At 49.1% G+C, this 25,353-nt stretch overlaps 6 protein-coding genes across 6 annotated transcripts; 2 read left to right on the plus strand and 4 right to left on the minus strand.

Annotated features, from left to right (window-relative positions):
• Window positions 1–2,066: 2,066 nt before the first annotated feature.
• On the minus strand, window positions 2,067–3,004 carry EI90DRAFT_3159677 (uncharacterized protein). The gene is made up of 2 exons (XM_039066237.1): window positions 2,617–3,004; window positions 2,067–2,564 (listed from the first exon to the last, which is right to left on the minus strand). The coding sequence occupies exons 1-2, from the start codon at window positions 2,998–3,000 to the stop codon at window positions 2,376–2,378; spliced, it is 573 nt and encodes a 190-aa protein (XP_038908357.1). The 5' UTR covers window positions 3,001–3,004; the 3' UTR covers window positions 2,067–2,375.
• Window positions 3,005–4,624: 1,620 nt separating this feature from the next.
• EI90DRAFT_3091815 (uncharacterized protein) lies at window positions 4,625–5,092 on the plus strand. Its single transcript, XM_039062409.1, has 2 exons — window positions 4,625–4,844; window positions 4,907–5,092. Exons 1-2 carry the CDS (start codon window positions 4,629–4,631, stop codon window positions 5,066–5,068), a joined length of 378 nt encoding a protein of 125 aa, XP_038908358.1. The 5' UTR covers window positions 4,625–4,628; the 3' UTR covers window positions 5,069–5,092.
• Window positions 5,093–8,097: 3,005 nt separating this feature from the next.
• EI90DRAFT_3136644 (uncharacterized protein) lies at window positions 8,098–9,265 on the minus strand (the record flags this gene model as incomplete). The annotated part of the gene is made up of 4 exons (XM_039064801.1): window positions 8,098–8,646; window positions 8,712–8,862; window positions 8,918–9,038; window positions 9,112–9,265. The coding sequence occupies 4 exons, from the start codon at window positions 9,263–9,265 to the stop codon at window positions 8,098–8,100; spliced, it is 975 nt and encodes a 324-aa protein (XP_038908359.1).
• A 1,210-nt stretch (window positions 9,266–10,475) lies between these two features.
• On the minus strand, window positions 10,476–12,030 carry EI90DRAFT_3022635 (uncharacterized protein; the record flags this gene model as incomplete). The annotated part of the gene is made up of 8 exons (XM_039057796.1): window positions 10,476–10,648; window positions 10,683–10,789; window positions 10,930–11,011; window positions 11,078–11,192; window positions 11,249–11,310; window positions 11,589–11,612; window positions 11,638–11,754; window positions 11,835–12,030. 8 exons carry the CDS (start codon window positions 12,028–12,030, stop codon window positions 10,476–10,478), a joined length of 876 nt encoding a protein of 291 aa, XP_038908360.1.
• A 6,316-nt stretch (window positions 12,031–18,346) lies between these two features.
• Window positions 18,347–18,950, minus strand: EI90DRAFT_3136645 (uncharacterized protein; the record flags this gene model as incomplete). Its single annotated transcript, XM_039064802.1, has 3 exons — window positions 18,347–18,559; window positions 18,629–18,878; window positions 18,937–18,950. 3 exons carry the CDS (start codon window positions 18,948–18,950, stop codon window positions 18,347–18,349), a joined length of 477 nt encoding a protein of 158 aa, XP_038908361.1.
• Window positions 18,951–21,485: 2,535 nt separating this feature from the next.
• On the plus strand, window positions 21,486–24,399 carry EI90DRAFT_3091837 (PPPDE putative peptidase domain-containing protein). The gene is made up of 9 exons (XM_039062410.1): window positions 21,486–21,784; window positions 21,899–21,977; window positions 22,055–22,158; window positions 22,302–22,360; window positions 22,422–22,533; window positions 22,566–22,920; window positions 22,979–23,054; window positions 23,116–23,898; window positions 23,966–24,399. The coding sequence occupies exons 1-9, from the start codon at window positions 21,690–21,692 to the stop codon at window positions 24,187–24,189; spliced, it is 1,887 nt and encodes a 628-aa protein (XP_038908362.1). The 5' UTR covers window positions 21,486–21,689; the 3' UTR covers window positions 24,190–24,399.
• The last annotated feature ends 954 nt before the right edge of the window (window positions 24,400–25,353 follow it).

The raw sequence follows: 25,353 nt of genomic DNA on the forward strand, positions 1-25,353 counted from the left end.
GTCATGAAAACTTGGTCGAAGCGACTTGTTGAGGAAGTCAATGCTGCCACAGCGGTTGGTTTGCATTGTGCCATCATCCTGGTTTCTGGCAGCAGCGAGCCCATGCCCCATCAGCTGGACAAAATCTATTGTGGTACTCCGACGTTGACGAACTACCTGAAAGGCATCATGCCTGACTTCAAGGTTGCCCTTCATCAAATCGCTATGAATGTTAATGCCATGATTGGCCGCGGTGGCGCTCGTGCCCCGAACGGGAAGAACCACCAACCTCCTGAACCCACGAAAAAGCAAGACTATCGATCGGTGTGCTCAGACTATCTTATGCAAATGATGAAACGGAGGTCTCTCTATGCCGAGAATTGCAGGCGCATTGACTGGAAGAAACTTCCTCAAAAATTTCAGTCAGCAGACGTTGCTCTCATTAACTGGCCAGATAGCTTAGACTGGAAATCGCTGTTCTGGGACCAGGATGTCAGTAATGTTGGCACAGCACAGTGGCGGGTCATTTGGAATGCATTTTTCCATGAAAATGCCGATGTCAGGCCCACTCTTCGAGCGTTCAACCGCAGCGAGTACGGCGACGACGACGGGATTATCATCAGCACTACAGGCCGTGTCCTGATTTCTTTCAAAGAAGCGAAGGACCCATCTTTAGGCAAACGAGAGGATGCAAGTGACAATGACAGTCATGGTCATGTCGAGGACTCCACCCCACCTCCTAACCCTCGCCGACGCGCTGCCGGGAAACAGCCTGCCCTGATGAAGAAACGGGCCAGGCTGGCAACACCCAGCACTCCGACAACCCCCCCCAATCCCATCTCTGTCGATATGGACTGGCAGCTGCCCACTGGGTCGGTAGGCCCACATCATTACCAAGTAATGGGGCAGTCACTTCCAGGTCCTGCGCTGCAAGGGAATTCAGCTGCAGGAGGGGTACATCCATATCTCGGTCCTTCTGGGGTGGTGCCCTTTGTTAGCCACGGAATGGGATTTAATAATGGCTGGTCTCCGTTTGCACACCATGGGTATGATTCTACTTGCATGATGCCGTCTGTGTCTCATACCCAAGGTGCTACTTTCATGACGCCGTCTGTGTCCAATCCCCAAGATGCCACCTTCATAATGCCATCCCCGTCCAATCCCCAAGGTGTGCTAGTCTCAGGTCTTGATTTCTCTGCGGAAGTTCATAATCCCTCACAAGGCTCCTGATCCGCATACCCTTTATCATATCCCGTTCACTCTTTCCTCTTCGAAATTTCGACTTTTTAACCTTCGAGATAAATTCCGTTAGCTGCTGTCTATCACGTAGCACCAAATACTCTACACTTTCACGGTTGCGCGTGCACCGATTGTCATATATTGCGCATTACTTCTATTCATGTATATACGTTTGCGTACCATAGCCAATAATAATGTGATTTAGACAACGCTGACGATGCGGAGGACGATCTCCATGAGTATGTGGACGGTTAGGGCATCCCTCAGGTAGTATAAAACATTCTATGGCATTGCTGAACGTTCTATACAGTCAGAGAACGTTCTAAATGTTCGTGATGAACGTTTTACATGTTCAAATCAATACAAAAGAGAAAGTTCAACGAGCCTTAGAACGTTCATATGCATTTAGGCCTGTTAGGCCGGAGATCGAAAGTTCAATTTGGGTACCTAACGAGGCCTTCTACCTGGGTGTCCGTGGTGGTCTCAACGATCGACGTCGACGTCAACCTCGTCGCACACTTCTTATGCTCTCCATATGTACTTCGAGTTGGGAGTTTGCTTGTTAGTCCTTCTGGTGAAATTACCCGAGTCCGAGGCCCCCAAAACTTAGCATACGGATCAAGGCTCAGCCCGACAGGTCGTCAACTAGCTAGCTTGAAGGTCATTGTGCAATTTCATCAACTCCAGAAACTCAGCTGTGCGCTTGTCAAGAGATGTTGAGAACGAGTTAAAGGAACTAGAGATCTGAGGAAGAAGAGTTCTAAAAAATTCGTTCTCTTATAGGCGAACAGCACTCAGTGGTGAGAGGTCGTCGAACAATGATGAAAAGTAAAAAGTAAAGAAACTTGGACCATATAACAAGATGAGAGGGTAAAAGGTAGGCAATAAGATGTGAGAGCCCTGGAGGATGAGGAAAAGGAGGGTAGGCAAGGGAGCCTGAAAAACGAGAATATGGAGCATCCAACGACCCATGCAGGCGAGCGACGGTGGCATGGAGGAGTGGGACATTATCGACATACAGCACCTTACGATAGTGTTTGGTCACTCATGTAGTAGGACCTCGAAACACCCCCGCTGGGAAGCGGCGCTAGGGTGATCCCTTCGAAACCATCTGAACCTTCCAAAAACGTATTGGCATCTTTGTTTGACCGAACGGACTAGCGAGGAGAATCGGCGTTCGTGTTCGGTTGGAGTTCCACCAGATTTTTGATGAAGTGAGCCTTGGTTGGGCTACCCCTTCTCTGTATCTGATTCGGTATAATCTGGTCGCGATGACCCGAAATTTCTGCATTTCCTGCACTGGGTGATGGGGGCGTCTGCAGAACTTGAAAGGTGTGTGAGTCCGACTAAGGGGAATGGTAAGATAATGATGCGGGATGAAAAGTATCCTTCCGTTACCTCGTTAAGGTTCGTCATCGCAGCACTTGCTGGAAATGCATGCCTGTTCCGGAGTTGGCTAGAGTACTTTTGAACGGAGTCACTTGAAGCTGAAGAGGTTGCACGATCCTTGGCATCCGGCGAGGAGAGTTCAATGGGTGACTGAATCGGTTCCGCGAGTTGCTTAGGATTCTTCTGCTTTCGCTTCACTGAAGGTTTGGTGCATGAATCAAGACGTGCCTCGTCCATCTGCTTCATGTAGTACCAAACACCAAAAACAGCCACTACAGTGACCACGCTTATGATCACCACAGGTACAGCGGGTACTGGCATTGTAAAGTGGGGGGGGTGGCGGGCACCGGTGGAAATGGGCGTCTTGTGACCAGGGGCTAGGATTGCACCCATTTCGAACTTTATAAAAGAATGGTTTTGTAATGAGAATGGGAACTATATGTATGATTTGCATTTGCGGAGTCCCTGGGATGGGTATCATGTAATGTGGTACTCCAAATGTTGGGAATCATAATGACTGCTGTCACGAAGATGAGGAAACCGGCGCGAAACCTCTGCAAAGTCGTAATATAATTGATCTACATACTCTATGTAGAGGAAGCATTCTTTCGAATTTGACTCTTACTTACTCCAACTCATTCAACACTGATTGCGGCTTCATGTTATTTCCCAGATCGTCTAGATCTTCTTCCCAATATATCCATTGTCAAGCAAAATTAAGTAGAAGTACGGATTTCCCTGAGCTGGAACAGGCCATTTGCAATCAACAATATCGATTCTCAGTCAGTATTCGTCACTGTGTGTCTGAATCCTCAACACTGCCTTTGACGAAATGCTCTCTTACTTCTTTGTACATGAGGGAGCAGTGGCGCAACGGGGGGATATTGCATTTGCTAATGCAGCCGAAGAGTTGCATCTATTTTCCCACCTGTGACTAAGTATGTAAGATGTACCCTGGATCGCTGCGAGACCGAGCATACGTTTCAAATGAAACAACTGAATTTGGCAATTCCGCGACAATACAATTATGTAATATAGCAAAGAAGCGTCAAATACCGAGTTCACATTTATTTAACTTGCCGGAAAGCGGGTCGGGCCGCTGGAAATCTATTCACAGCAACTGCCAAACTTCCTTGCTCAAGGTGACACCCCAAGGAAAATCACCAATTATCCGCTGAGAATTATAGTGGTTGGCTAGGCCTTGTATGTGTAACATGCGGGCCCAAATCAGAATCTTCCGAGAATTACCCCATGCTTTGTGCTCCAATCGCGATGCTCTTAGGTAACTTGATGTCATGATCGTCGCTAATACTTGTACCACAGCATAAGGAACGTGTATCCCTCACCTAATTCAAATGATTGACGCGCGCCCAGGAGCGAATCGATAATTGAACCTGGAAAACATTATTAATTGCTTCCCCCCTCCCCCACTTGTTCCCGCCATTGGACGACAACTAGTGTTTCTGTTCCCATGCTCGGTTCGGCGCGTGGTTGCCTGTGTGTATGTGCGGGCGGGAACACGCATACGTACCTGCCTGCAGCCAGATGGGGATGCGGAAATCCAGCGGACAAGCGCGCTTCAACTAGGGAAAAAGCGGTGATTGTATATTGACTAGATAGGTAGACATCTGCGCATCCAATTTTTTTTTTCTTTATGCAGCGGATCTGCCAATGCTGCACGGGCTCCGTGCATGGGACTAATTCAATCATAACATGCCAATTGCCCGTTGGGAATCATAATGACCACTGCCACGTTACCGTTCTTCTTTGGATACTTTCTGGACTGATGAACGTTCAAGTGAGAGTCCTGATTACAGTACACAGGTTTTTTGTGTATCAAAATACAACAAGAAAGGATAGTGAGGTATTGAGTCGAAGAGATGATTGACGCGCGCGCACGTTAGGGAGAGCTGGCCCCATTTGCTGTGGATCACAACTATCACTGCTGTGCATGTGGTCCTCTGTTGCTCAGTTCTGCTTGGCGACATCTCTGGTGCGGAACTGAGGCGTTCATTTGAGGGATGGCTCTGATTCTCAACATCACCCCAATCGAATGCCCACTGACTTTGTTCGTTTGCCTTACCGCTGCTGGGAAGGTTATTGTCGATGAGCTACGGTTGTTCCCCCTGGGGTCCTACCCCGTCGACAGATACTATCAAGGGACGAGGATGGTATTTGTAATAGGCACTCTGGCGAGTGTCACCGGAGTAGGAGTTGTCCTTCTGGCTGCGCAACGGCTAGATAGGTTCCGAATTTGCTTCAGATCCCTCAAATTTTCGAATAGGTGGTCAGGGCCTACAATTGCAAATCCTGGACGATATTCTTCCCATTTACTGGCTTAATATCAGGCTCGTACCCAGTCGTCGTCCACGGAGCGACGACGACTGGGTACGAGTCCGGTAGTAGACTAGACCCCTGGTGTGGAGTTCCCCTTCTAGCTGCGCGCGCGGCGCGTGGTTAATGAGCATCCAAGCGATACGGTGGGATTACTTATCAACCCCAGATACTGGCGAACCTCACTTAACAACGCTATCTTCATGAGTTGGAAGAATAGCGGATCAGTAGGGTTCCAACTCACTCACGAAAGTGGAGTGGGATTCAGGCCCTGAGCATTCGAGCGGCAAACTTCTTTTGGTGCAGTACTCTTCTTTCAAATCTGTTTGCTGTGTCATTATGAACCCTAATGTTGAGCGCAAATTAGCTTAGATTACTAGTAAAGCGCGCGTGCAACTAAGGGGTCTTCCATCATTCGGCCAGCACTGGGGCCTGTCACAGCGAGAGCAGCCGACTACCTTGCGACCCGGCATTTATTAATGATCGAATTCGCGCCATCCTTGCTGTCGTGCAATGTTGGGATGGGGATGACGCACTTACCGCCGCACGGACGTGTACCCATGCGTTAATCATGTTCCTCATTCAACTAAAGACGCTGAAGCTATATGCATGTACACGCCAAAAAAAATGAGATCAATGACGCCTGGCTGATTGGAAATATGACTCAGTGGGTCGAACGGTCACGTTCGCTTGGAGTGCCCGGCACTAGCTTTTGAAATGATGTTGGATACGTTCGGAGCCCCGGAGAAATGAGAAACTTACGAGTCGCGTACTAAGATCCAAACCACATGAGTAAGAGGAAACTGAGGCGAATGAATCGTCCAGAAGGGGAAGTTTGGAGTTACAGCTGGCCCGTAATGGGTAGTGCTTATGAACTGACTTAGCGTTGCGCAACTTTTGCATTATCAGATGAAAGTGCTCGCTGAGTACTTCGAGCCTCGACTCCACCATCAACTATCATCCTATTAACCCTCTCGTTCTCCCTAAAATCACGGAGAATCAGCCAGAACCAACAAGAAGAAAACCCTCGGGAAAAAAAAACTCACACTTGAAGCCTCCCTTGCCTAAACGACGTCAGCCTCACTATACCTCTTCTTATGCTATCCACATGCACCTCGAGTGGTACCCCGCCTACCAATCCCCTGGTGGACCCACCCTCTCCTCAGCCCCAGAACTTAGCGTACTGATCCCAGGTTCAGCTACGCGAGCACGAAGCTCTTCAAGGTTCTCCTGCAATTTTGTCAACTCCTCGATCGTCTGAGATATCCGATTGCGGGCTTCATTACGATATATTGAGAGCGAGCCGAGAAGCCCAATGTAAGAATCTTGGGTTCTCAGACGGCCATGGTTGCCCCCTAGGAAAGTCCAAAATTCTGCAAGCGAACAAACGCAGTGGTGGGAAATTTGTGGATCTATTCATCTCAGTAAGGACTCACCAGTCTATCCTTCTCTCTCCTGGCCATCGCGCCCTCACGACCGATCAATTCGTTCATGATGTTCAGTCTCCAGGCGGTTCAGGAGTGCTAGATTTGCCTCGGCTTCCATAATCAGTCGTTGCAAGTGCGACGCTAAATGATTCGAGGCTTAGAGAAAGTTTGAGACGAGGATATCGTGATTCCGCGCTCGCCGCAACTCGGCGCTATTTAGGAATTCCGGGAGGGAGCGGTCAATAAATCTTTGGAGAGATGAGGCAGATGAAGGGAGTGGAGGTGGAGTCGTCCTGTGGATCTCTTCTAGTCTTTTGAGAACGTACTTGTTGGATTGTCAGAACTTGCGCGAAGGAGCAATTCTGATGTAAGATGTACGCTAGCACACTATCAACTGTACCGCCGACCTTTGCACCCAAGCGCTGAAGTCCCTTCGTATTTCCAACAAAACCATTGATCGACTTCAATAGTTCTTCCTTTGATGGTAAATCGCTGAATTTGACAAGAACAGCTGGATCTCAAACTGCGGCCTCCGAGTTTCGAATATCGTATAAGAGGGAGAGAGAGGAGCCTCCGGCTGGAATACTAGAACCTGATGCAGCATCCGTCGTTTGTAAGGGTGCGCCTGATGTAAGGGCCAGAATAGGTTCAAAGGCCTGTCGTATGGCGATGAATTTCGTGTAATCGAGATCGACCGCTACAGGCTTTAGGACGTAGGGACATAGGGGAAGTAGAGACTATGATAGGGGTATTTCAGATAGGAATGAAGAGTCGGCGAATCTCACGGTCGATTGTGTTTGTGGTTTTGGCAAGGATGAAAAGAATGATGTACACTGCGACCGCAAGACTGCTGGAGGTGGGGAAAATATGTTAGGGGAACGAACTTTGGGCTACCGCTAGACTCACAGGGGTTTCTGGAAGAGCCAAAGTACTGAGCGTAAAGCGCCTATAGAGGTCGCTGCGAATAACCACCGAAATCCCCTGAATGATTTGGATGATTGAGACATCAAGCTTTCGCCTTCGTCCCCGAAATCAGGGTTATCCCTGCGGCTGGTGCGGAGTATCGGCGCAGTCCGATTAATCATCTTGGCCCTCGTTGAATTTCTTGTCGCAGGAATAGCAGACCGGCTTGATGACGTGACTTCGAGGCCAGATACTTCTAAGACGTGGTCCTGGTCGTGATTTCTCCTCTTGTATTTCCGTCTGCCCATTTGCTCGCTTTTGAATACTATGATTAACTACCGACCTCAATTTCGAGCGCGCGGGCACTTAGAGAGCTGAAGAGAGGGAAGATACAACCCCAAATATCCAGAGGTCGTAAGAGGAATTCCGGTGTCCAAACAGACTAATCACTGCATTTTGGGGTCCCATACCCTGACTATGTCCGACTCCCAGTATGTGATATCTTGGTGGCAAGAAAAGCTTGGGTGTCAGATGTGGATGAATGCCAGGTGATGATCCAAAAACAGATACAGATCAGAGGCAAATCATTGGCACACCCTGATCGTTTGAGCGCCTGTTTGGTGCATGTGCAGGGTGCCAAACGACCATGAGCGCTATTATTTCCCTGCATTGTCTGTTATCTGAAACGTCCCCAATGTGTTCTTGCCAGTCACGTTGAACTCACCATTCTATATACATCCCTGGTTGGTAAGGTCGAATTGTCTCGAGGTGAGAAAAACCTCGATGTTGGCTGGTAGCTTGGGTACCCCGTCTCGAAGTATATCGGCTAGGTCCTCGAACGCTTGCTGCTCGCATTCATCCAAGATATCACCATAGGACGATCGGAGGGCAACGCTTTCCGATGGAGAGGCTCAGCCACTAATTTACTGAATTGCATTGTGAATGGGGCAGTCGCGAGAGTCGGATCTTTCTTAAGGGCAGATATGACTGAGGTGCGATAGGTAGGGTCGTGCACTGCTAGAGATCGAGCCATGCCGCTGAACAGGTGATCTGGCCGCGATTGCTCTCCTACTTTGAAAAAGAAGCTCAACAACAGCGCACCTCCATTCGCACACTTCTCTGCGACTGAGTGCACGAGGGATGTCTTGCCAGCACCGGCCACAGCAGTCAACAGCATCCCACGTTTCTCACTCTCCCTCACGTTGTAGCACCAGGCCATAATGTACTCAATGAGATTAATTCTAGTGCCGTCGAGGCATGCCTTAGTCGAATCATGGTGGGCGATAACGGGGTATTGGAGTTCGCTCAGAGCTGAGGCACTCTCGATTCCGCGAGTTGTACTTGCAATAACACCAATGGTCAAGCCCGTCCTCACCTGCATGATGACCGTCACCTTAAGATCAGGGGGGCAACACAATAACAGCGATTGGGCGTTGTCACCTGGAACGACTCTAAAGCCTCACAGAAATCTTTCCTGAGGTCACTGATCATGCCCAGATTGTTCATGTGAGAGATGAAATTGATGACAGCGGGCCGCTTTCCCATCTTGCGAAGCAATTGACTGATTTTGGTTTCGATACGCTGCAATGCCCTACCAAACGTCGTGTCATTACGAGCCAGGGGACCAGTGGATACATGCTGCTTACTCGCTTAGCATTGTAACACTTTCTACACATCGCTTTCCCTCTTCGCTCGACGCGTCATACGAGTCAACGGCCGTGACCACGTCAGCCATTGTTTTGACGATGTATAGCCTCCCATTGATTCCTGTTCTCCTTGAACATCTACAGAACAATAATTATCAGCGCTTCCGTGCGTAATTTCGCATATAAATCGCCACCAATCTTGACCTCGTCCAAGATGAAGAGTGCCCCTCCGGTGGCAGCTTTTAGGGGAGGGAGCAGATCAGACACGGCATCGATTACTGTGAGAATGGAAATTGCACAGTCAACTCCCGTCACAAGGGGATCATTGATCTTCTGCTTCAGTGACATTGTTGATGACGGGTGAATCGCTGGGATGTCAGGGACAACTGGTGATCAAGCGATTACGAATGATAACCGTCCGAGTCGGGCAACTCATTTCGATGCGCGGCAGCGGCACCCCCTGGATCTTTCGAGATGAGCTGACAAGACGATACTAGCTAGTCATGCCTTCTTCAGGAGACCCCCCCTTCACCAGGACACTGGCTGCAGCGCTTCATAACCACTGGGTTCGGCTGGGCCATGAGCAATTAGCAGCCAAAAGACCAACAATGAATGACAGGGCCGTTCAGTGTAAGCGACCACCTGGAGTGATAAGTTTGGCACGTCCACCCGGGAAAAGCGGGAACCCTCGGATCGCGAATCAAGTTTCTCGACTATCGTGGCTAGGAGGGAGTTTTTGGAGGACCTTGTACTCCAAAGCCTGGATGACCCGGTTCTAATTTATGTAATTGTACTCGAGATTCATGGGAGATTCATTAGGCACTTGTAGAGTAATGGATATGGGTGTTTGCGGGTAGAGAATCGAAACAATCCAGCGGATTGTAAGCAGAAAGAAAGAAGAACAGGTCTGAGGCCACTAAAACGCAAGCGAGTCTTGTAGGAAGTCAATAAATTGACGAGTTGGGCATAGATCGGTGTAGGGGCGCGGAAGCGGTCGCCAAAACGAAAAGACAGAATGGTGGTGGAAACGGGTTCAAGTAAAATTTCTGCATTCTGCATACTCACGCTAGCTGCCGGGTGTCCTGAATTGAATCAGAGCTCAACAAATCAACGATTTTTCTGTGCGTTCACTCGAATCGCACACGTTTATTCTCGCATGGTGGAAACGAACACTCACTCGCACGGAGCGGTACGGGTGGTTCGGTTAGGGAATAGACAAGACTGTTCATACGTGAACCAGGCGCGGAAGTTCGGGCAGTGTCGGGGCATCTCCGTCTCCTACCGGTAGAAGCGCCTGGATGGGAGGGAGAATGGTTGGGCCAGGACAATGCCTTGGCCTCACATGCACGAGAGTGAGAGGGTATCGTTCCAGTGAGATCACGGAATTGAAGATGCACCTCAACAAGCTTTCACCTCCCCCAGGATGTCACTTTTGAGGTGAGGAGACGGAACAACAGCTACAATAGTCCATATCGCTGTCGTTAGCAGGCGAACTAACATGCTGCAGTCCTCCAACGCTCGAACGAGTTGGATAAGAAAGTATGGAAGGAACTTTCATTCAGAGTATTGAGTCATCTCTCTCTCTCCTCGTTTCCAGGTTCCATCCCTCTCGCAGCACAGGACATTCATCCTTGAAGATGAACGGAAATCGATCAGGCGTCTCTCTATGAGAAGTAGCCATACTCCAGCTGGTGGTTGAGACGACATCAAGTTCTGGAAACTTTCTCAGACCTGGTCGCGGTATGTCTCAGAATAGAACGATCACCTTGGGGCTCGTGCACGATGTTTATGCTTGTAACCGGGAAATATGCGTCAGCGTTCAGAGTCGAAACATGATTGGAGTTGCTCATGCTGAACTGACTAGCACCCATGCTAATAACGGGCACCACAACGAGTCATTTGCTGCGCATGAGTTGCGACTCTGCGGGCTTTTCGATTCTTAGGACAAGACGGGTGTGTTCGATATCCATCAGTCGTTATGTGACCTGAAGGCCAATATCTCCGTTGTTCACGGGAATGGAGGGGCAGAGTATCTCTCCATTCCAGTGAAAGCAGAGATGTTGATCTTTCGCGATCCCCATATTGACTTGATGTCTATTGACAAATTTCAGGCATTCGGAAATTGTCGCATCATTCCTTGAGAGCACCAGTGGCGTTTACATCGCACGCAGCCTTCACCCTTGATATGTAATGTTCGATCGCACGGCAGGAGTGGGTCGAAGGGGTGGCTTCGTTTGATCAGATGGTGCAGCCAATACGGTAGACGGGTACGGCCCTGGAACCATTGGCTTCAGTGGCAGATACAGCGAAAAGGCTAATGACGAGACTTACGTCGGCGTTCCACCACTCATTTTGTAATGAACAGAAGCTGTTCATGGATGCTAAAATTAAGCCTATAATTGGGGGTAACTTTATCAGGTATGGATTCAACGTGTATAAGCCGAGAAACCATCTCGCCACACAGGGGACTGTAAGCGCTCGCCACAAGATTTCCTATTTAAAAAATTTTCCCCAGCTAGACGTATACTTCTGCAACTGCTGAATGCGGCTTGCCATTGGCGTGTTTTGTGATGTCTGGTGCAGCTGCACCTTGTGCCCTTGGCACGTGGCGGACCCGGAGTGTGGGTCCAATGTCCATCCATTCAGCGCAGGGCAGCCGGTGGGAACGAACCTTCCTCATTCATCACAATGCCAGCTAACACTTAGGTAATCTTTGTTACATATCTCCGTTTTTTGGGTAGCATTCTTGATGAGATGGGCTTGGTTTCCTAAAGTTTCCGCAACGTTCGAACACCAGATCGCGAGCTCATCTGGTCTGTCCTCTTCCAATCGTTCAACTTTGTATGAGCATTTCTCCACGCTCATCATAAACGGAATGAGATGGTTCATGATCTGTGTCTCGGGAGAAATCCCTTACCAAGTTGGAATTGACTGAATCGGCTGGGAAGATCTGGATACTTGATCTCATTTACGAAATATTGCCCTAACAGCAGCTGAAGGGTCCATGTCGCATTCGTGGAAGCGTCGGTTGGAGTTTTCTTTGCCACCAAGTGGCGTCGGCGACACCGTGCACCGCTACACTCTTCAGCGAAGGTCCCGGTATATCCAGGCATGCGGCAAACTTTTCGGCCCAGTGCAGCGATGGTTTCGGGGCATGACCTGTCAGGGGTGCGCAAATTCTTCTATATACAGTCAATTCGGTTAATACGAATAACCAATCTGGCTAATATGCTGATGCATCGCCTTGATGACCGGATCTTTCCTAGCCATCTTCCTAGCCAAAGAGTGAATACGTCTTCCCAACAGGCCCTCCTGGTGTCACCTTGTATCGTCCCCCAATCTCCTGCTCACGGATATTGTAGCGGGACGTTTTGGGAGCAGTTTCGCAGTTGAACAAAGCTAAACGGTGCACTGGCTGACGAGAAATCTCGGATTTTGTGAAATATCAACTACGTATTCTGGGATCATGTTCATATCGCCAGTTGGAATTTCGACGAAGAAGGTGGCTGAATTTGGAAGGTTTTATTCATTCTTTCAGCAGTCTGGAGCTTGGTCATCACGAGGAGAGGATTGAATAGGTCTGAGAGGCATAAAAGCGTGGTCTGAGCATTAGTTCTCCCCACCAGTTCCTTCTTCTCCCCCCTCGCTCTCGGAACCCCAGTCGCTACTCGCCTTTGACGTCCTTGGATTGTCTCTCGAAGCCTGGTCTGTGGCCATTCTGAACCTCTTTCACCTCATGAATCAAGGCCCTCGATGTCCCACTCGTTGTCCACGTTGACGTTCCCCCATCGATCTTCTACCCCTTCACTTGATACCCTTAGCGCGTTACCCATGCTGCCATTCGAACCATCTGCGATCCTTCAAGTCCCTTTCTGTACAGGTTCCCTGCCTATTACGCAACAACTCTGACGTTTTAGATGATTTGTAGGTTGTCGATCTTCTTCGCTTACTGCACTTTGGCACCTTGGCCTTCTCATCGACCTGTGACCGACGTGCCTTGTGGATTCCATCGTCTAGGAAGCGAACAACAACCAACTGAATCAAGTGCAAGGACACATGGGGCCCCTTCAATCCGATGGATGCGCAACCGCGGAGCACGACTCGCTTTCGCTCGCAGTTCTGACCAGTCTGCCAGTTCGTTTTTCCCTGCGCCCTTGCTCCCGGAACTCTAGTCGTCGCCTGTCTTCACGACCTATGATCACAGCTCTCATCTTCATGCAACCTGGCCGTGTCTGCTTTGGCGAACTGCTTGTGGATCAGTTTTACTGGTTATCGAGTCTACACATCCTGCTTTCCCTCTATGACCATTTGGGCTGCCCATGGACTCCGATGACCCGTTGTACACCTTACAGATTTGACGCGCTTTGCAGGTTCCATCGACAAAGGAGAATGGACAACAAAGCAGAGGTGCAGGAACCCATACACGCCCTTTTCCCTTTTCTATCCGATGGATGCACAGTGAGAAAGAACGACCCACCTTCCTTTCCGCTCCAACATGTTGTTTCTGTCACCTGGTCTCGACGTATGCTCTTGCCCCGGGCCGTTTCCCTTCAAGCTCTCAGCCTTCCAGCCTTTCGGTCACAACCCACTTCCTTTGGAGTACCCTGTCGCCAAGTTTCTTTATGTGTATTTCGTCCTGGATCTTTCTCTTCTTGGGTAGCTCATCAATCACTATTTCTGGGTCATACTTCCAACAGAAGCGGCGAACACATCACTTCCGTCATATGACGAGTACGTATCATGATTTTCTTAGCAACCAATATTCATTGAACTCGTTCACGCAGCGGTATGTCCCGTTTATTTCGGGAGAGTGGGAGAGGGACACTTTGGCGGGACGCCCTCGTGGCATCGGTATGGACATGTTCCCACAGGCGCTTGCACCTGTTGTCCATGCCCCTTTCCTGTTAGGGTGGAACTTTGCGAGCCAGTTGGCTCGCATAGTGTCCACCCAACAGGTTTGGCCGTAAGTATCATTTCTCCTCTCACATTGAGACTCATGCTGACATCCTTACATGTCCAGGAACATCTTATGTTTCCCTCATTGTTGGGCAAGGAGCACATTTCATGGTAAGCTGATCAGATCCACTCGTGTATTTTTCGCCACTAACATTGGGTTACGCCACTGGCGGGAGCTTCCCCCTACATTAGTCGATTTTATAGCTCAGCTCCGTCATATGGTGCACTAGAAGCATGTTGACTGTAAGTACAGTTCCTTTCTTTTGCCTGAATTCGTGCTGGGATCCGTTCCACTCTGTTTCACCTATCTCAGCAGACGTGTATTTATCCAGGTAGTTGTGTACAATATTACTTTTCATTGCACTGGTTAGACTGAGATGCACGCCTATTGAGCTCTGCGTTACTTCCTTTGGTGTAAGCAACGCCGCGTCACCATCATACCTAAATCCAGGTTGCTGATCTGATTATCCTGTGGTCCTGCAACGTACCTACGCCTCAGTTTTCACTTATCTTTTCCGTTCATGTCAATTAGTTATTCTTTTTTTAGTTTCTCCGCGACAATCCATTATTGTTCACTAGCGAAAGAGTACCCCTATGACAGTTGTCGTTTCTCACTTTTCGTTTCTTGTTTCTTATGTTGTCCCTCGTGTATCTCCTGTCCGGTGCTACTTTACCGCCGTCCGTTGATCTCCTCTATCCGTTTTCTGCGTCTTCGACTCTATTGTACTACCGGGTACGCTACTCTGACTAAGCGCCCTGCCCGTTTGCGCACAAGCTTTGCAGCAAAAATCTGCGTATTGGGGGCATCTTACGATCGGCTGGTTGACGATTTACGAGCGCTAACCGTCGTTTCCCAATGGCACCGCTGCACAGGGACTGGATCCTCAGGCTCCGACTTGCGCTACCGTGTTTACCAGTGTTGGCAGATGCCCTGATGAGGGAACGCCGGCTGGGGTGGTCAGTACTTATGATTAGGCGATAGCGGCAACGCGGAATCCTGGTGTGAATGTAAGACAAAAGATATTGAATATGAGGGGAAAGAACAAAAACAAGAATTCAAACATAAGACACACTAAAGAATCGTATGCGTGACAGCAGAACGCTCCGAGGCAGTAGCGCGCGAGAACGAATACGTGGGCTTGGTTTTGCGCAGGCACGGTCGAGTACGGGGGAAGGAGATCGACAAGCAAAAACAGGATGGTCAAAGCGAACGGTATTATAGCAGTGATGGCACTGGCAACTAGTACGCCTAGACACCGGTACTCCATGAGCGCTCGTTCAAATGAGTTCTGCTCAACACGAAATGAAAAAAAAAGCGAGCAGCCCAAGTGTACTGCTAACTCAGTTCCCAGAAGCGTACTGTAAGCTCATATATGGTGGCGGTCAGATGTCCTGGGTGGTGACCCCACGCACTGAGCTCGACACTTCTGCTGGCACGTCCGTGTTGAGCTGAGCCAGTATACATACATTTCAGGATCGGTACACACGAGATGAGAACGAATATCATCACAAACGCAAAAGCAGCCAAGCACAGAAACATACAAGGAGGACGAGGTCCATGCAGGCGAAGCAACGCATGTGCAGTTTGGGGTGGGGCGCTATCCGGTGATTAGTCCCGTCAAATTAAGCCCAGCGTCGGATAGTGAAGTCATGCATGTCGGATCGTGCCAGTATGACGCTGGAGTTTTAGCTGTTATTATGCATCCATGTGAAACGAGTTCAAAGTTTGATGCCCACGAATGCTAGTTACGTCGGCGTACCTGGCGCGTCACGAACCAAAATGACGATGAAACGTGGAAACTGAAAAAATGACGCGACAAGATCAAGAATCGGGCTGAGAGCGAGATGGTAGAGGGATAAGACAAGAGGTTGATTAGGGAGTGACTTGCGTTGGCCAGTTCAAGCTTCAGTCTTCACTGGTCATGCAACCAGGCTCTGTATACGTGGGGGCCAACCAGGACATATAATTTGAGGCTGGAGAAACATGAGAGACATGCAAGAAACATGCAAGATTTCCGAGTCAATGCAGACTACATGAACGAGGAAACGGAGATAAAAAGAAATGTCCAAGAGAGAAAGTCCAGAGTTGCGGCTGGCCCGTTACATGGGTTGAGGACTGCAAACAAGAAATCATGCCTCAGTTCGAGATGTGGGAACTTTCTGGCCAGAAGCGCTGCAGCGTTACAGCGTAGCAGTTACAATTGAACCACCGAACAAACTTACACTTGTCTCAACGACGTCGACCTCGTCACACACTTCTTATGCTCTCTATATGTACTTCGAGTGGGAGTTTGCTTGTCAGTCCTCTGGCGAAATTACCCGAGTCCGAGGCCCCAGCAATTAGCGTACTGATCAGAGGCTCAGCCACAAGTCGTCAACTTGAAGGTCATTGTGCAATTTCATCAACTCCAGAAACTCGGCTGTGCGCTTGTGAAGATATGTTGAGAACGAGTTAAAGAGCTCAACGTGGAAATCAAACGGTCACGGTTGCCTCCGAAGATAGTCCAAGATACGCAAGCTACTAACAAACGCGGTCCCGAGCAATTAGTTTTATTCATCTCAACTGGTAGAAAGACTCGCCACTTCATCCTTTCTCGTGTCACTGTTACGTTCTCATGCTTGGTCCACTCATCCTTAGCCCCCAAGTTCTCCAGATGTCTAGATTTTTTTGGGCTTTTACGAGCAGCCGTTGCAAGTGCGACTCGAAGTGATCTGAAGCTTGAAGGAAGTATGGACGAGATCGTTATTATGCGCGCGCACTGCAACTCGGCGTTGTTAAGGAATTTCGGGAGGAAGTGACAAACAAATCCTCGAAGAGATCATGCAGATGAATGAGAGTTGTCCTGTTAATTTTTTCTATATAGCTGATGAGAGCGCGGGGGGCTTGTAATGTGGGTGCATCCTTGTCCATTATGTAATGGGAGGCAATTAACCGTACCGCGGACCTTTGAGCTGAAGCCCTGAAGCCCATCAGCAGTTTCCTTCGCGTTTCCTACAAAAATCATTGGGCAATTTCAATAGTGGCTCTTCTTATCGTAAATCGCCAGGCCTTGAACTGCTTTCCTCGGTGTCAGAATTTCAGATGGGAGGACAGTTTCGATGCGCTCGTGTAGGGCCATGAGTTTAGGGTAATAAGGATCGTCTCCAAGCTTTACGACGATGGGGGACGTAGTGGAAGTAGAGTCCATATAATAGGGGCATTACAGATAGGAAGGAAGAGCCAATAAACATGATGCTGGATTCCATTTGTGGCTTTGGGAAGAGCAATCTGCATAGTGACTGTGAGACAGTAATGAGATATGTTAGAGAGATAGACAGTTAGACCCACAGGGGCTTCTAGAGGAGCCAAACCACTGAGCACAAAGCGTCCAAGAAAACCATCGCGAATAACTTCCCTGGATGACCAAGACGCCCAACTTTCACTCTCGCTCGTGGACTTGGGGCTACCCCTATAGCTCGCACAGCGCCTCGGCTCAGTTCTATTCGTCTCGATCATCGTTGAATTACTTATGGCAGCACTGGCCAGCGGCTTGATGACACTCTTCAGAATCAGATTTTCATATTTTCATGAGACATGGTTTTGGTCTTCTCGGATTCCTGTTGTCCATTTTCTTGCTCCTGAAAGTCTCTGAAAACTATGACGAAAGTGCAGAGGTGGGATCTAGTTAGTGAACATAGCGTGAATAACTATGGACTTGACGTGAATCAAGAACTAATTTTAATCTCGAGTGCGGGCGCCGAGAGAACTGGGGAGAAAAGAGAAAGAAAGAACGAACGACCCCAAATAGAGGTCGCATGGGAGATTCTGTCACACTCTGCTTACGGCAGGATACAAGGAAGGTCTACGCGTCAGATTTGGATGAGCGACCAGTTGGGTCTAGAGCTGATCCAAGAAAAACAACGCCAGAGCCGAGGGCAAATCGGATATTGCTGTTTTAGCGCCTGTAGCCTTGCGTGTGGGCAACCCAGGTTGCCGGACGTTTTGGTCTCTATGCAGCGGTGCCGATCACAAACGCTGTTCTTTCCCTAAGTCGTCGATCATATCAAGATCCTAATCCTAATATATGGTCAACCAAATCAGATGTGCAGGTTTTTTTGGTCTCTAGTCTTGTCAACAAGTGCATTTGAGTGAAGGTCGTTGGTTCTACATAGTCGAGACATGAAGGTCAATATTATGGTGTTCCAACTTGGCTGCCTATCTGGCCAAGGGACACCACAAATCAAACCTATCCTTGAATAAGTCGAAGGAGACACAACAGCCCGACCTTCCATGCGAGTTTTGTTGGAGTTAATCTCGGAACTTGTATTTACACATATTTGTCCAGAGATAGGTCGACGGGACTTTTTCCGTTCGGACGGAATGGCTCGAACACACCAAATGGATAGGCAGTTTGTGATTTACAAACATGATTGAACAGAAAACAAGACAGGTGTAGTAACAGGCGCAACAATCACAAAAGTGTTACATACATCTCAACAATGGTCAGACACAGCATGAACGAAATCCGAAAGACCAAAAGGCGACGACCACCATAGAGTCCACAATGGAGAACGAAGATAAGAATAAGTCAAGTTGATGAAATGAGGTGGGATGGCCCGAAATGGGTAGCGCAAGGGACCGGGAGGTCGGGGAACGAAAGCGATAATGTGCGTGGGAGGGATGCTATTCAGAGCGAGCGGTGTGATCTATTGTGAAAGGAAGCAAGAGAGATGTCAGCTTCACAGGTTACATGAAAGGATAAAGGGAGCACGTACCACTTCCACATCATGCAAAAACGGAGATTGCCATTCAAACAACAACACAACCGCTGGAACCTCCTCCAGAACCGTCCATGTCGACGGGCTCAATGGTCTCGATGCGGATGTCCTCCTTTGCGGTCTGAGCGGAGGTGAAGAAGTAGGAGGTGATAGCAGTGAAGGAATCCATGGATACGATGGGGAAGGTGTCGATGAAAGACTTTGGAAAGGTTTGAGTGGGGAACTTGTTTTAAGTGCTTTGGTCAGGCTACCGTGCTTATGCTGGAACCTGAGGAGAAAGCTGGTAAAGCCGTCCACAAGCGCACCTCTTATACGCCATGGCGGTCGTTGGGCGGAGTTGATTTCTCAAGTTGAAGCCAAATATGGAAAGTCTGAGCATCCTCTACTTCAGTTCTACCTCCGCATGTACTCATCATCGGATATGTGCCTTATGAACTCATGAATGGGTATTGTCGGGTTAGTGCAAATATGAACACAATGTCTCTGTTCGGGTGCGAACTGTTACTGGGGTTCCCATCAGACGCCGGTTCTTCAGTCCACTAACTTACGTACCAGCTTTGTCTCCGATAGGCACGTACCTCCGCAAGGACTGGGTGTGTGCTCCACCGATACTAAAGTGAACTCTCCGCACCGTACGTGGGGATCAACAACGAACCCATGAGGTTTCCCCCAAGAGTGCAATATCACCTAAGCGCTGCCCGCTCGGCAAAGTCAGCAGGCACATCTGCTCGAATTTCATTTGTCGTAATCCCCATATGAACGAAGATCAATCTCCACTAGCATCATCAGTCTACGCTAAGCCCTCTAGCTCCGACACCGCGGAGGTAGTGTCCCAAGCCTTCTGGCGACGAAGGAGAAGGGAAGCAAGGGCTAACGGAAGGCAGGGGTTGGTCAGACTGAGGTTGGCGAACGGTGACCCAAATGCGCCGCTCTGACATGAACAAGTCCGACATCCCACCGCGGAGTTCACACTCTGTCCTGAAGAGGGAAGAGGGTTTGAGAGACAAAAGTGGTAGGATGGGAGTGCCACTATTGTTCAGGAGGGTTACGCCCGGTCAATGAGCGACAAGCCCCGATATTTCGGGCTCACGCAGAGGTGCTTGGAGACTGTAGTCATATACTTTTCACGTATGTTTGCCTTGTTGTCATGTCTCTGGGAGGCGGCTAAGGATGGAGCCTTGTAGAGAGCTTTGTAGAGGCGATACGAAACGGCCACCATGACCAGCGTGCGACAACAGATACGAACCTCCACTACTCATAGCTCGGGGTTTGTAAGCTTAATTACTCCTTTTACGAGGAACAAAAAACCGTTCATCCAAGTTTACATAGTACTGCAAGCCTGATCGGGTTGACTCAAGAGACCAATGCGCGATCAATGACCGGCCTTCCAATCGGGGCAAGGGAAATACCCGAAGTCAGATGCTCGGACAATCCCAGATGGGTTGGACATTGATGGAGAATCAATGGTTCGTCGGGGTCATCGTTCCCTGCATGATCGCGTTACCTCCGACCTCTTTACATAAACAATTCCTGTGCACGTCACGCGTGTGCGTTGGGAATTAATAGCAGCCTGACGCCCCAGATGGCCAAAGGTTTGGCGAGCCACCGGCACTCTATGACCGACGTGGCGAGTCCGAGCTGCATTCTTAACTCTCCTTTTGTCCTGCACGGGTACCTGTGCAGGCTGTGGCCCAGTAAGTAGGGCCAGGTCACAGGTGACCTGATGTGGCCCATCACCACTAACTGCGATGGGATTCCGAAAGGGCACGATATCCAACATCGTGCTCATACTACTACTTATCACAGGTCCTGTAACAGTATGAACTGGCGCGTCTCGGAGAACCACTTCGTTCGCCACCTTGAACCGCAGCTAGTCACCCACAACAGTACGAGTTGGCCACTGGACCGCTGTTGCGAGAAGTCACTATGCATCTTACCTCCAACTATCTGTGTTCATGCTGTTGCGTTGTCGGCCTGCTGTCCGGATTCCAGTATTAATTCTTTCTATTTGCACTCTCATATGGTAGCTACACACACTCCGCTGAGAACGCGTTCTCCATGCCTGCTTAGGGCTCGACAGCCTCGGCGTTCTCCTCCGGATCTCTCTCTGACGTGACTGTCAGGTCTTGGATAATGTTCTTGTTTCTACATACCACTACGCGAGGATTTACCGGGAAACGGATTTCCACGGCCATTACGCGGACTGATGAGGTAATGGGGAGATTGTCGCTGTGTTTGCATGCCATACCATTCGGGTCGAGAGACTCAGTCGGCTTCAGAGGAGGTCCCGAGATGAATATGAGAAAGAAAGTGCCGCCATTCAAGGGATGAACATCCTTGTGCACGTCTTGAACACAGCTAGTATTGCCTTCATGTTCTAATGACTATTGGCGTGATTTTTGTGACCTTCCCCTCGAACCCTTGTCAGGCAAGAAAAGGGTCTAGAAAAGGTCAGAGCATGTATTCCCCGCTTTCGCCTCGTGTTTCTTTCGATTTAGTTTCTGAATATTCTGTACGAGTCGGGCGCAGGGATGTCGTTGCGCAGGAGCTGGTTGAAGCCAGGGTACGTATTACCTTGAATGGATGCAGTCCTGGCCATTGGGAGACAAATTGAGAAAAGCAAAGCACTCCAATTAAGGGCGGCATGGCGATGTATTAGCGGAGATAGTTCAGAAAGGCAGGATAATATTGTTCCCAAATGATAGTTATCTGTCCCTCGACTGTGGCATTGTGGTCGGCAAATGATTCAGACAGTCTTACTCATCCTCCCCATTGGCGCTCTTCTTGCAGCCTGGAAGATCCGGCAACGATGGAGCTTGTTCGCGTTGACAGCACATTGATACCACGTGTGTGTGAGAAGGTGACGCGTTCCTTCGATCGGAATAGTTTGTATTTATTTCCTCCCTTTTCTCGAACGTGCTTGCGTATGCACCCCTGACGCCTGGGGATCATTATCCTGGTCTTGTACTTAAGCTTGAACCTAAGCAGCATAGTCTTTGTGACAATCCCTAGGCGCCCGCCAAGCCTCAAATCGTTCATCTTTCATTGGGACCATCATATGGGTCGCCCGGTAAAACTATTTGTCTACGATCTTAGTCGTGGCATGGCTCGTGCCATGTCCCCTCTAACTGGAGGCCAGATTGATGGGATATGGTACGTCGGTTTGCAGTCCTTGCTCCCTGGCCACAGAATTGCAGCTTCTTACGTCTACCATCCTTCACATGGTTTCGTCGTTCTGTCAATTTGAAAAAATGTTGACTCTCAAAGGCATACGTCCGTCGTTGCCTTTGGCAAGGAAATACATTATGGACCAGGGATAGTTACCTCTGCTCCTGGCACGACATTTGTGGGTACTATCTTCCAATTCCGAAGTGAAATGGGTGGGTAGGGACCAAGGCTGACGTCGACCCATATCTCGGATAGCTTGGGTCGCCTCTTCATGTATATGATATGGGCGAGACAGAAATAGACCAGGCTACATATGATGACTATATCGATGAACTAAGGGCCACTATACAGCCGAGAAGGTGAGTTTGGGAAGCAGTTGTACCATATCGGCTAAGACGGTTGGAACGCTATTTTCTAGTATCATCTTCTAGGTACGGAAACCAATCCGAATTTCCATGAGGTTAGCTTGATTAACGGTTCCCTCAGAGTTCAACTGCAATAGCTTCACGAACGACGTGGTTGGTTTCCTCACAGGAGGGACCATCCCCGCTCACATCAGAGGTAATTGCAGATGAGATGTATTTTTCCGTAACATTATTCTTACGCTTAATTTGCGATGCAGAATTGCCTGCTCAGTTCCTTTCCACTCCCTTGGGTCAACAAATGCGCCCCATGATTGATAGCATGTATCGTTCGCGCTCACCGAGCGCCGTTGGGGTCTCACCTCCCCAGACGTACCTGCCCCCGCGCAAACTCCCTCTCCTAGTGTTGGCTCTTCGCTATTACAAAATGTTGCTGCTCGAGCCGTGTCTGGACCTGCTGCTGCAGGGACGCAACCGAGTCTATCGTCACTTAGCTCTCACCTACTTGTCTCAACAAATTTAGCATCATTTGAGTCTATATTGGAGAAGCATAGAGGCGTTATTGCACTATTTGTACAGAACTTGCCTTCTGAGAAGAAGCTAGAAGTTGCCTTCGAAGCTCTTGCCAAGGAGAAGGCCAATTTGAACAGGGTTGCTTTTGTCAGCGTTGATGCCAGTGTTGGCAATGCCAAGGACGTTATAAAGAAGTGGAATGTCGGGAACATTCCTAGCGTCCTGTGCCTTCTGAAAGGAGAGAAGGTACGTAGCCTGTTGGAGTGGTGCGGTCGTGCATTGCATTCTTACATGAATGAGGCAGATATCGGAGTCGGCTTTGCCTAGCATAGCGGAGCTCAGGGCGCCCGTCGAAGGTTTCCTGAATACAGCCTTCCCTCGTGAGTGCGAGTTCGTTCATTGATGCCGGGAAATCACATTGATTGTTATTTGGGGTCATAGCACACCCTCATAGAAGCCTTGAATTGCCTGCAACCCGAGCGATCTCCCTATCTCCTATCCTTTTCTCCCAAGTCCCTACCTCTATTGACGTTCCTATCACGCGCCTCACGTCTATAATTGATGCCAAATCTAATCGTCCGGCCGCTGTCATCAAGGCCAAATCCACTCTCACCTCCTCTTTTTCCGCCTTCCTCAAGCAACGTTTCCCTCCCGGAACGTCAGCCACGTCCAAATCACACGTCGACGTTCCCGTCACCACAAAGCAAGTGAAGGAATGGTCGGAAATGACAAGTGCGCTCGCAGACACCATTCCACCCGTTGGACTCTTCCCCCTCGTTGATCTCTGGCGTCTTGCCGTCCTTGATAACAGACTTGCGTCGACGAACGCTCCGGCGGTCTTACAAAAGAAAATTTCAGGGTACATCGATAAATCGACGAATCCTGGCTCTCTTTCTGACGTCCCTAAACCTGTATTACTCACCATCCTCCGTCTCGCTGCCAACACATTTGCCTTTCCCAACGCCGCAACAGCCTCTCGTGAGAAATCCATCGCGATTCCTGTGTTGGTCGCAGGGCTGTTGCATAGCGATTCTTCGGTACGAAGTTCCGCTGCGAGCGTTGCATTTAATATCGCGGCTGCGAGACACGCGAGTGTGAAGGATTCTGATGCGTATTGGGATGAGCTGGCGAGAAGGGAGGTGGATGGAAGTGGAGCGGAGGACGCTGAGCTGGCTTGTGCTTTGCTTGAGGCTATTGAGAGGGAGAAGGAAAGCGAGGATGTTGGTAAGTTTTTATATCTCGACTATTCGTTCCAATGCTTTTTTTTTGAATGGTTTTTACTCTGACTTAGTTCATCGGCTCGTCGCTTCCCTTGCTCTCTTGGTGTATTTGTCTCCATCTTACTCGCCGGATAGCAACGAGGTGGGCGACATGCTAGAGGTGTTGGACGCCAAGCAGAAGATTCTTTCCAAGCTTGAACCATCTGGTTTTGGTGCTGAAGATTCATCGACTGGCATCAGCAAGCAGGAAGTGCGAAAGTTGGTCGAGGAGGTTGGAGGCGCTTTATGTCCTTGAATGAGATTCAGGACGTGATGACGTATGACTGGTGTTCACAATGGCACTCCCCTGTTCTGTAAATTGGTTAGGATCGTTACGTACATGCATTCTTTGGATGGATTGACACATCGCCATGGCGTTATACTCTAATTGGTAATTTTTTCTTGTCCGCCTAGAAAAATGTCCTCAAATTTAAAAAAAAAAGAATATCAGTCCAACGGTGGTGCAACACTGAGCTCGAACAGTCCCCAAAGCGGCTTGAATCCTTACGGAGATTTGGCCATTGCGGCGGCTTTGCTTACAGTTGCTTTCGGTCTAAACTCCAGGATTATAGGACCGCCGAGGAGCTATGACGCAAACCGCGCTGGCCGAGATGACTCCGGATCGGACAACGTGGCAATGACTAAAGCCAGGTGGTAAGGCCCGAAGACCTTTGATCTTCCATCTAGCGTGAGGAGGAAGCGCTAATCCTTAGCCACGATTAGATATTTTCTGTGTCCGCTACGTAGGGCAACTACATTAGCAATATGAGTGGGCGTGCAATTCCAGAGTGCGCAGGACTTTCCCCTCAGTACACCGCACCAATTCAGGAGCCATGAACCTTATGGTCCCTGAAATAGCAAAGCTCCTACTGGTTTGAAATCGCCCAGGATCCCCAAGAGTTTAAAGGCGGTTATCAATGCTCTTTCATTATTTCCGATGAGAATGTTGTCCTGGCGCGAGGCAGTCGTTAACATGATTAATACACAGCCCTTCCGCAGTGCGCTTACAGGCTTGATATCCCTATGAACGATGGGTTGTTCGCGAGTGTGAAGATATCGGAGGCCACATGTAACATCCCGAATCTAGTGTTCATCGAAATCTTTCGTTAAAGGCTTGTCTGGGCATGTTGACGGATCGACTGACCAATGTAAATCTGTCCGCCCGTGGATTTGATCTCGAATACGTGTGATAAATCCATTTGACATCATGGCGAGACAAAGCCTGCAGTTACTGCGTTTCCTTCCTCGACGATGTATCCGTAGAGGCGAGCAACATTTTCATGGCGCAATCTCTCTCATACTTTCATTTCTCTTGCGAGATGCTGCGATAATGTTGATTGTGGACTGGGTTCCACAATGAGATATTCAGATGTCTGATACTTTTCCGCTTTGGGATCTTGAAGTGTGACTTCTGGAACCA

The sequence above is a fragment of the Cantharellus anzutake genome (genome assembly GCF_015039405.1).
Source record: "Cantharellus anzutake strain C23 chromosome Unknown EI90scaffold_166, whole genome shotgun sequence".
NCBI lineage: Eukaryota > Fungi > Basidiomycota > Agaricomycetes > Cantharellales > Hydnaceae > Cantharellus > Cantharellus anzutake.

Coding starts and splice junctions, on each gene's coding strand:
- EI90DRAFT_3159677 (XM_039066237.1), bottom strand. CDS start 3,000: ATGGGTGCAATCCTAGCCCCTGGTCACAAGACGCCCATTTCCACCGGT. Junction 2,565..2,616: donor CGATGACGAACCTTAACGAG/GTAACGGAAGGA, acceptor CATTCCCCTTAG/TCGGACTCACACACCTTTCA.
- EI90DRAFT_3091815 (XM_039062409.1), top strand. CDS start 4,629: ATGGCTCTGATTCTCAACATCACCCCAATCGAATGCCCACTGACTTTG. Junction 4,845..4,906: donor TCCTTCTGGCTGCGCAACGG/CTAGATAGGTTC, acceptor GTCAGGGCCTAC/AATTGCAAATCCTGGACGAT.
- EI90DRAFT_3091837 (XM_039062410.1), top strand. CDS start 21,690: ATGGGTCGCCCGGTAAAACTATTTGTCTACGATCTTAGTCGTGGCATG. Junction 22,159..22,301: donor GCCACTATACAGCCGAGAAG/GTGAGTTTGGGA, acceptor CAACTGCAATAG/CTTCACGAACGACGTGGTTG. Junction 22,921..22,978: donor GCCTTCTGAAAGGAGAGAAG/GTACGTAGCCTG, acceptor TGAATGAGGCAG/ATATCGGAGTCGGCTTTGCC.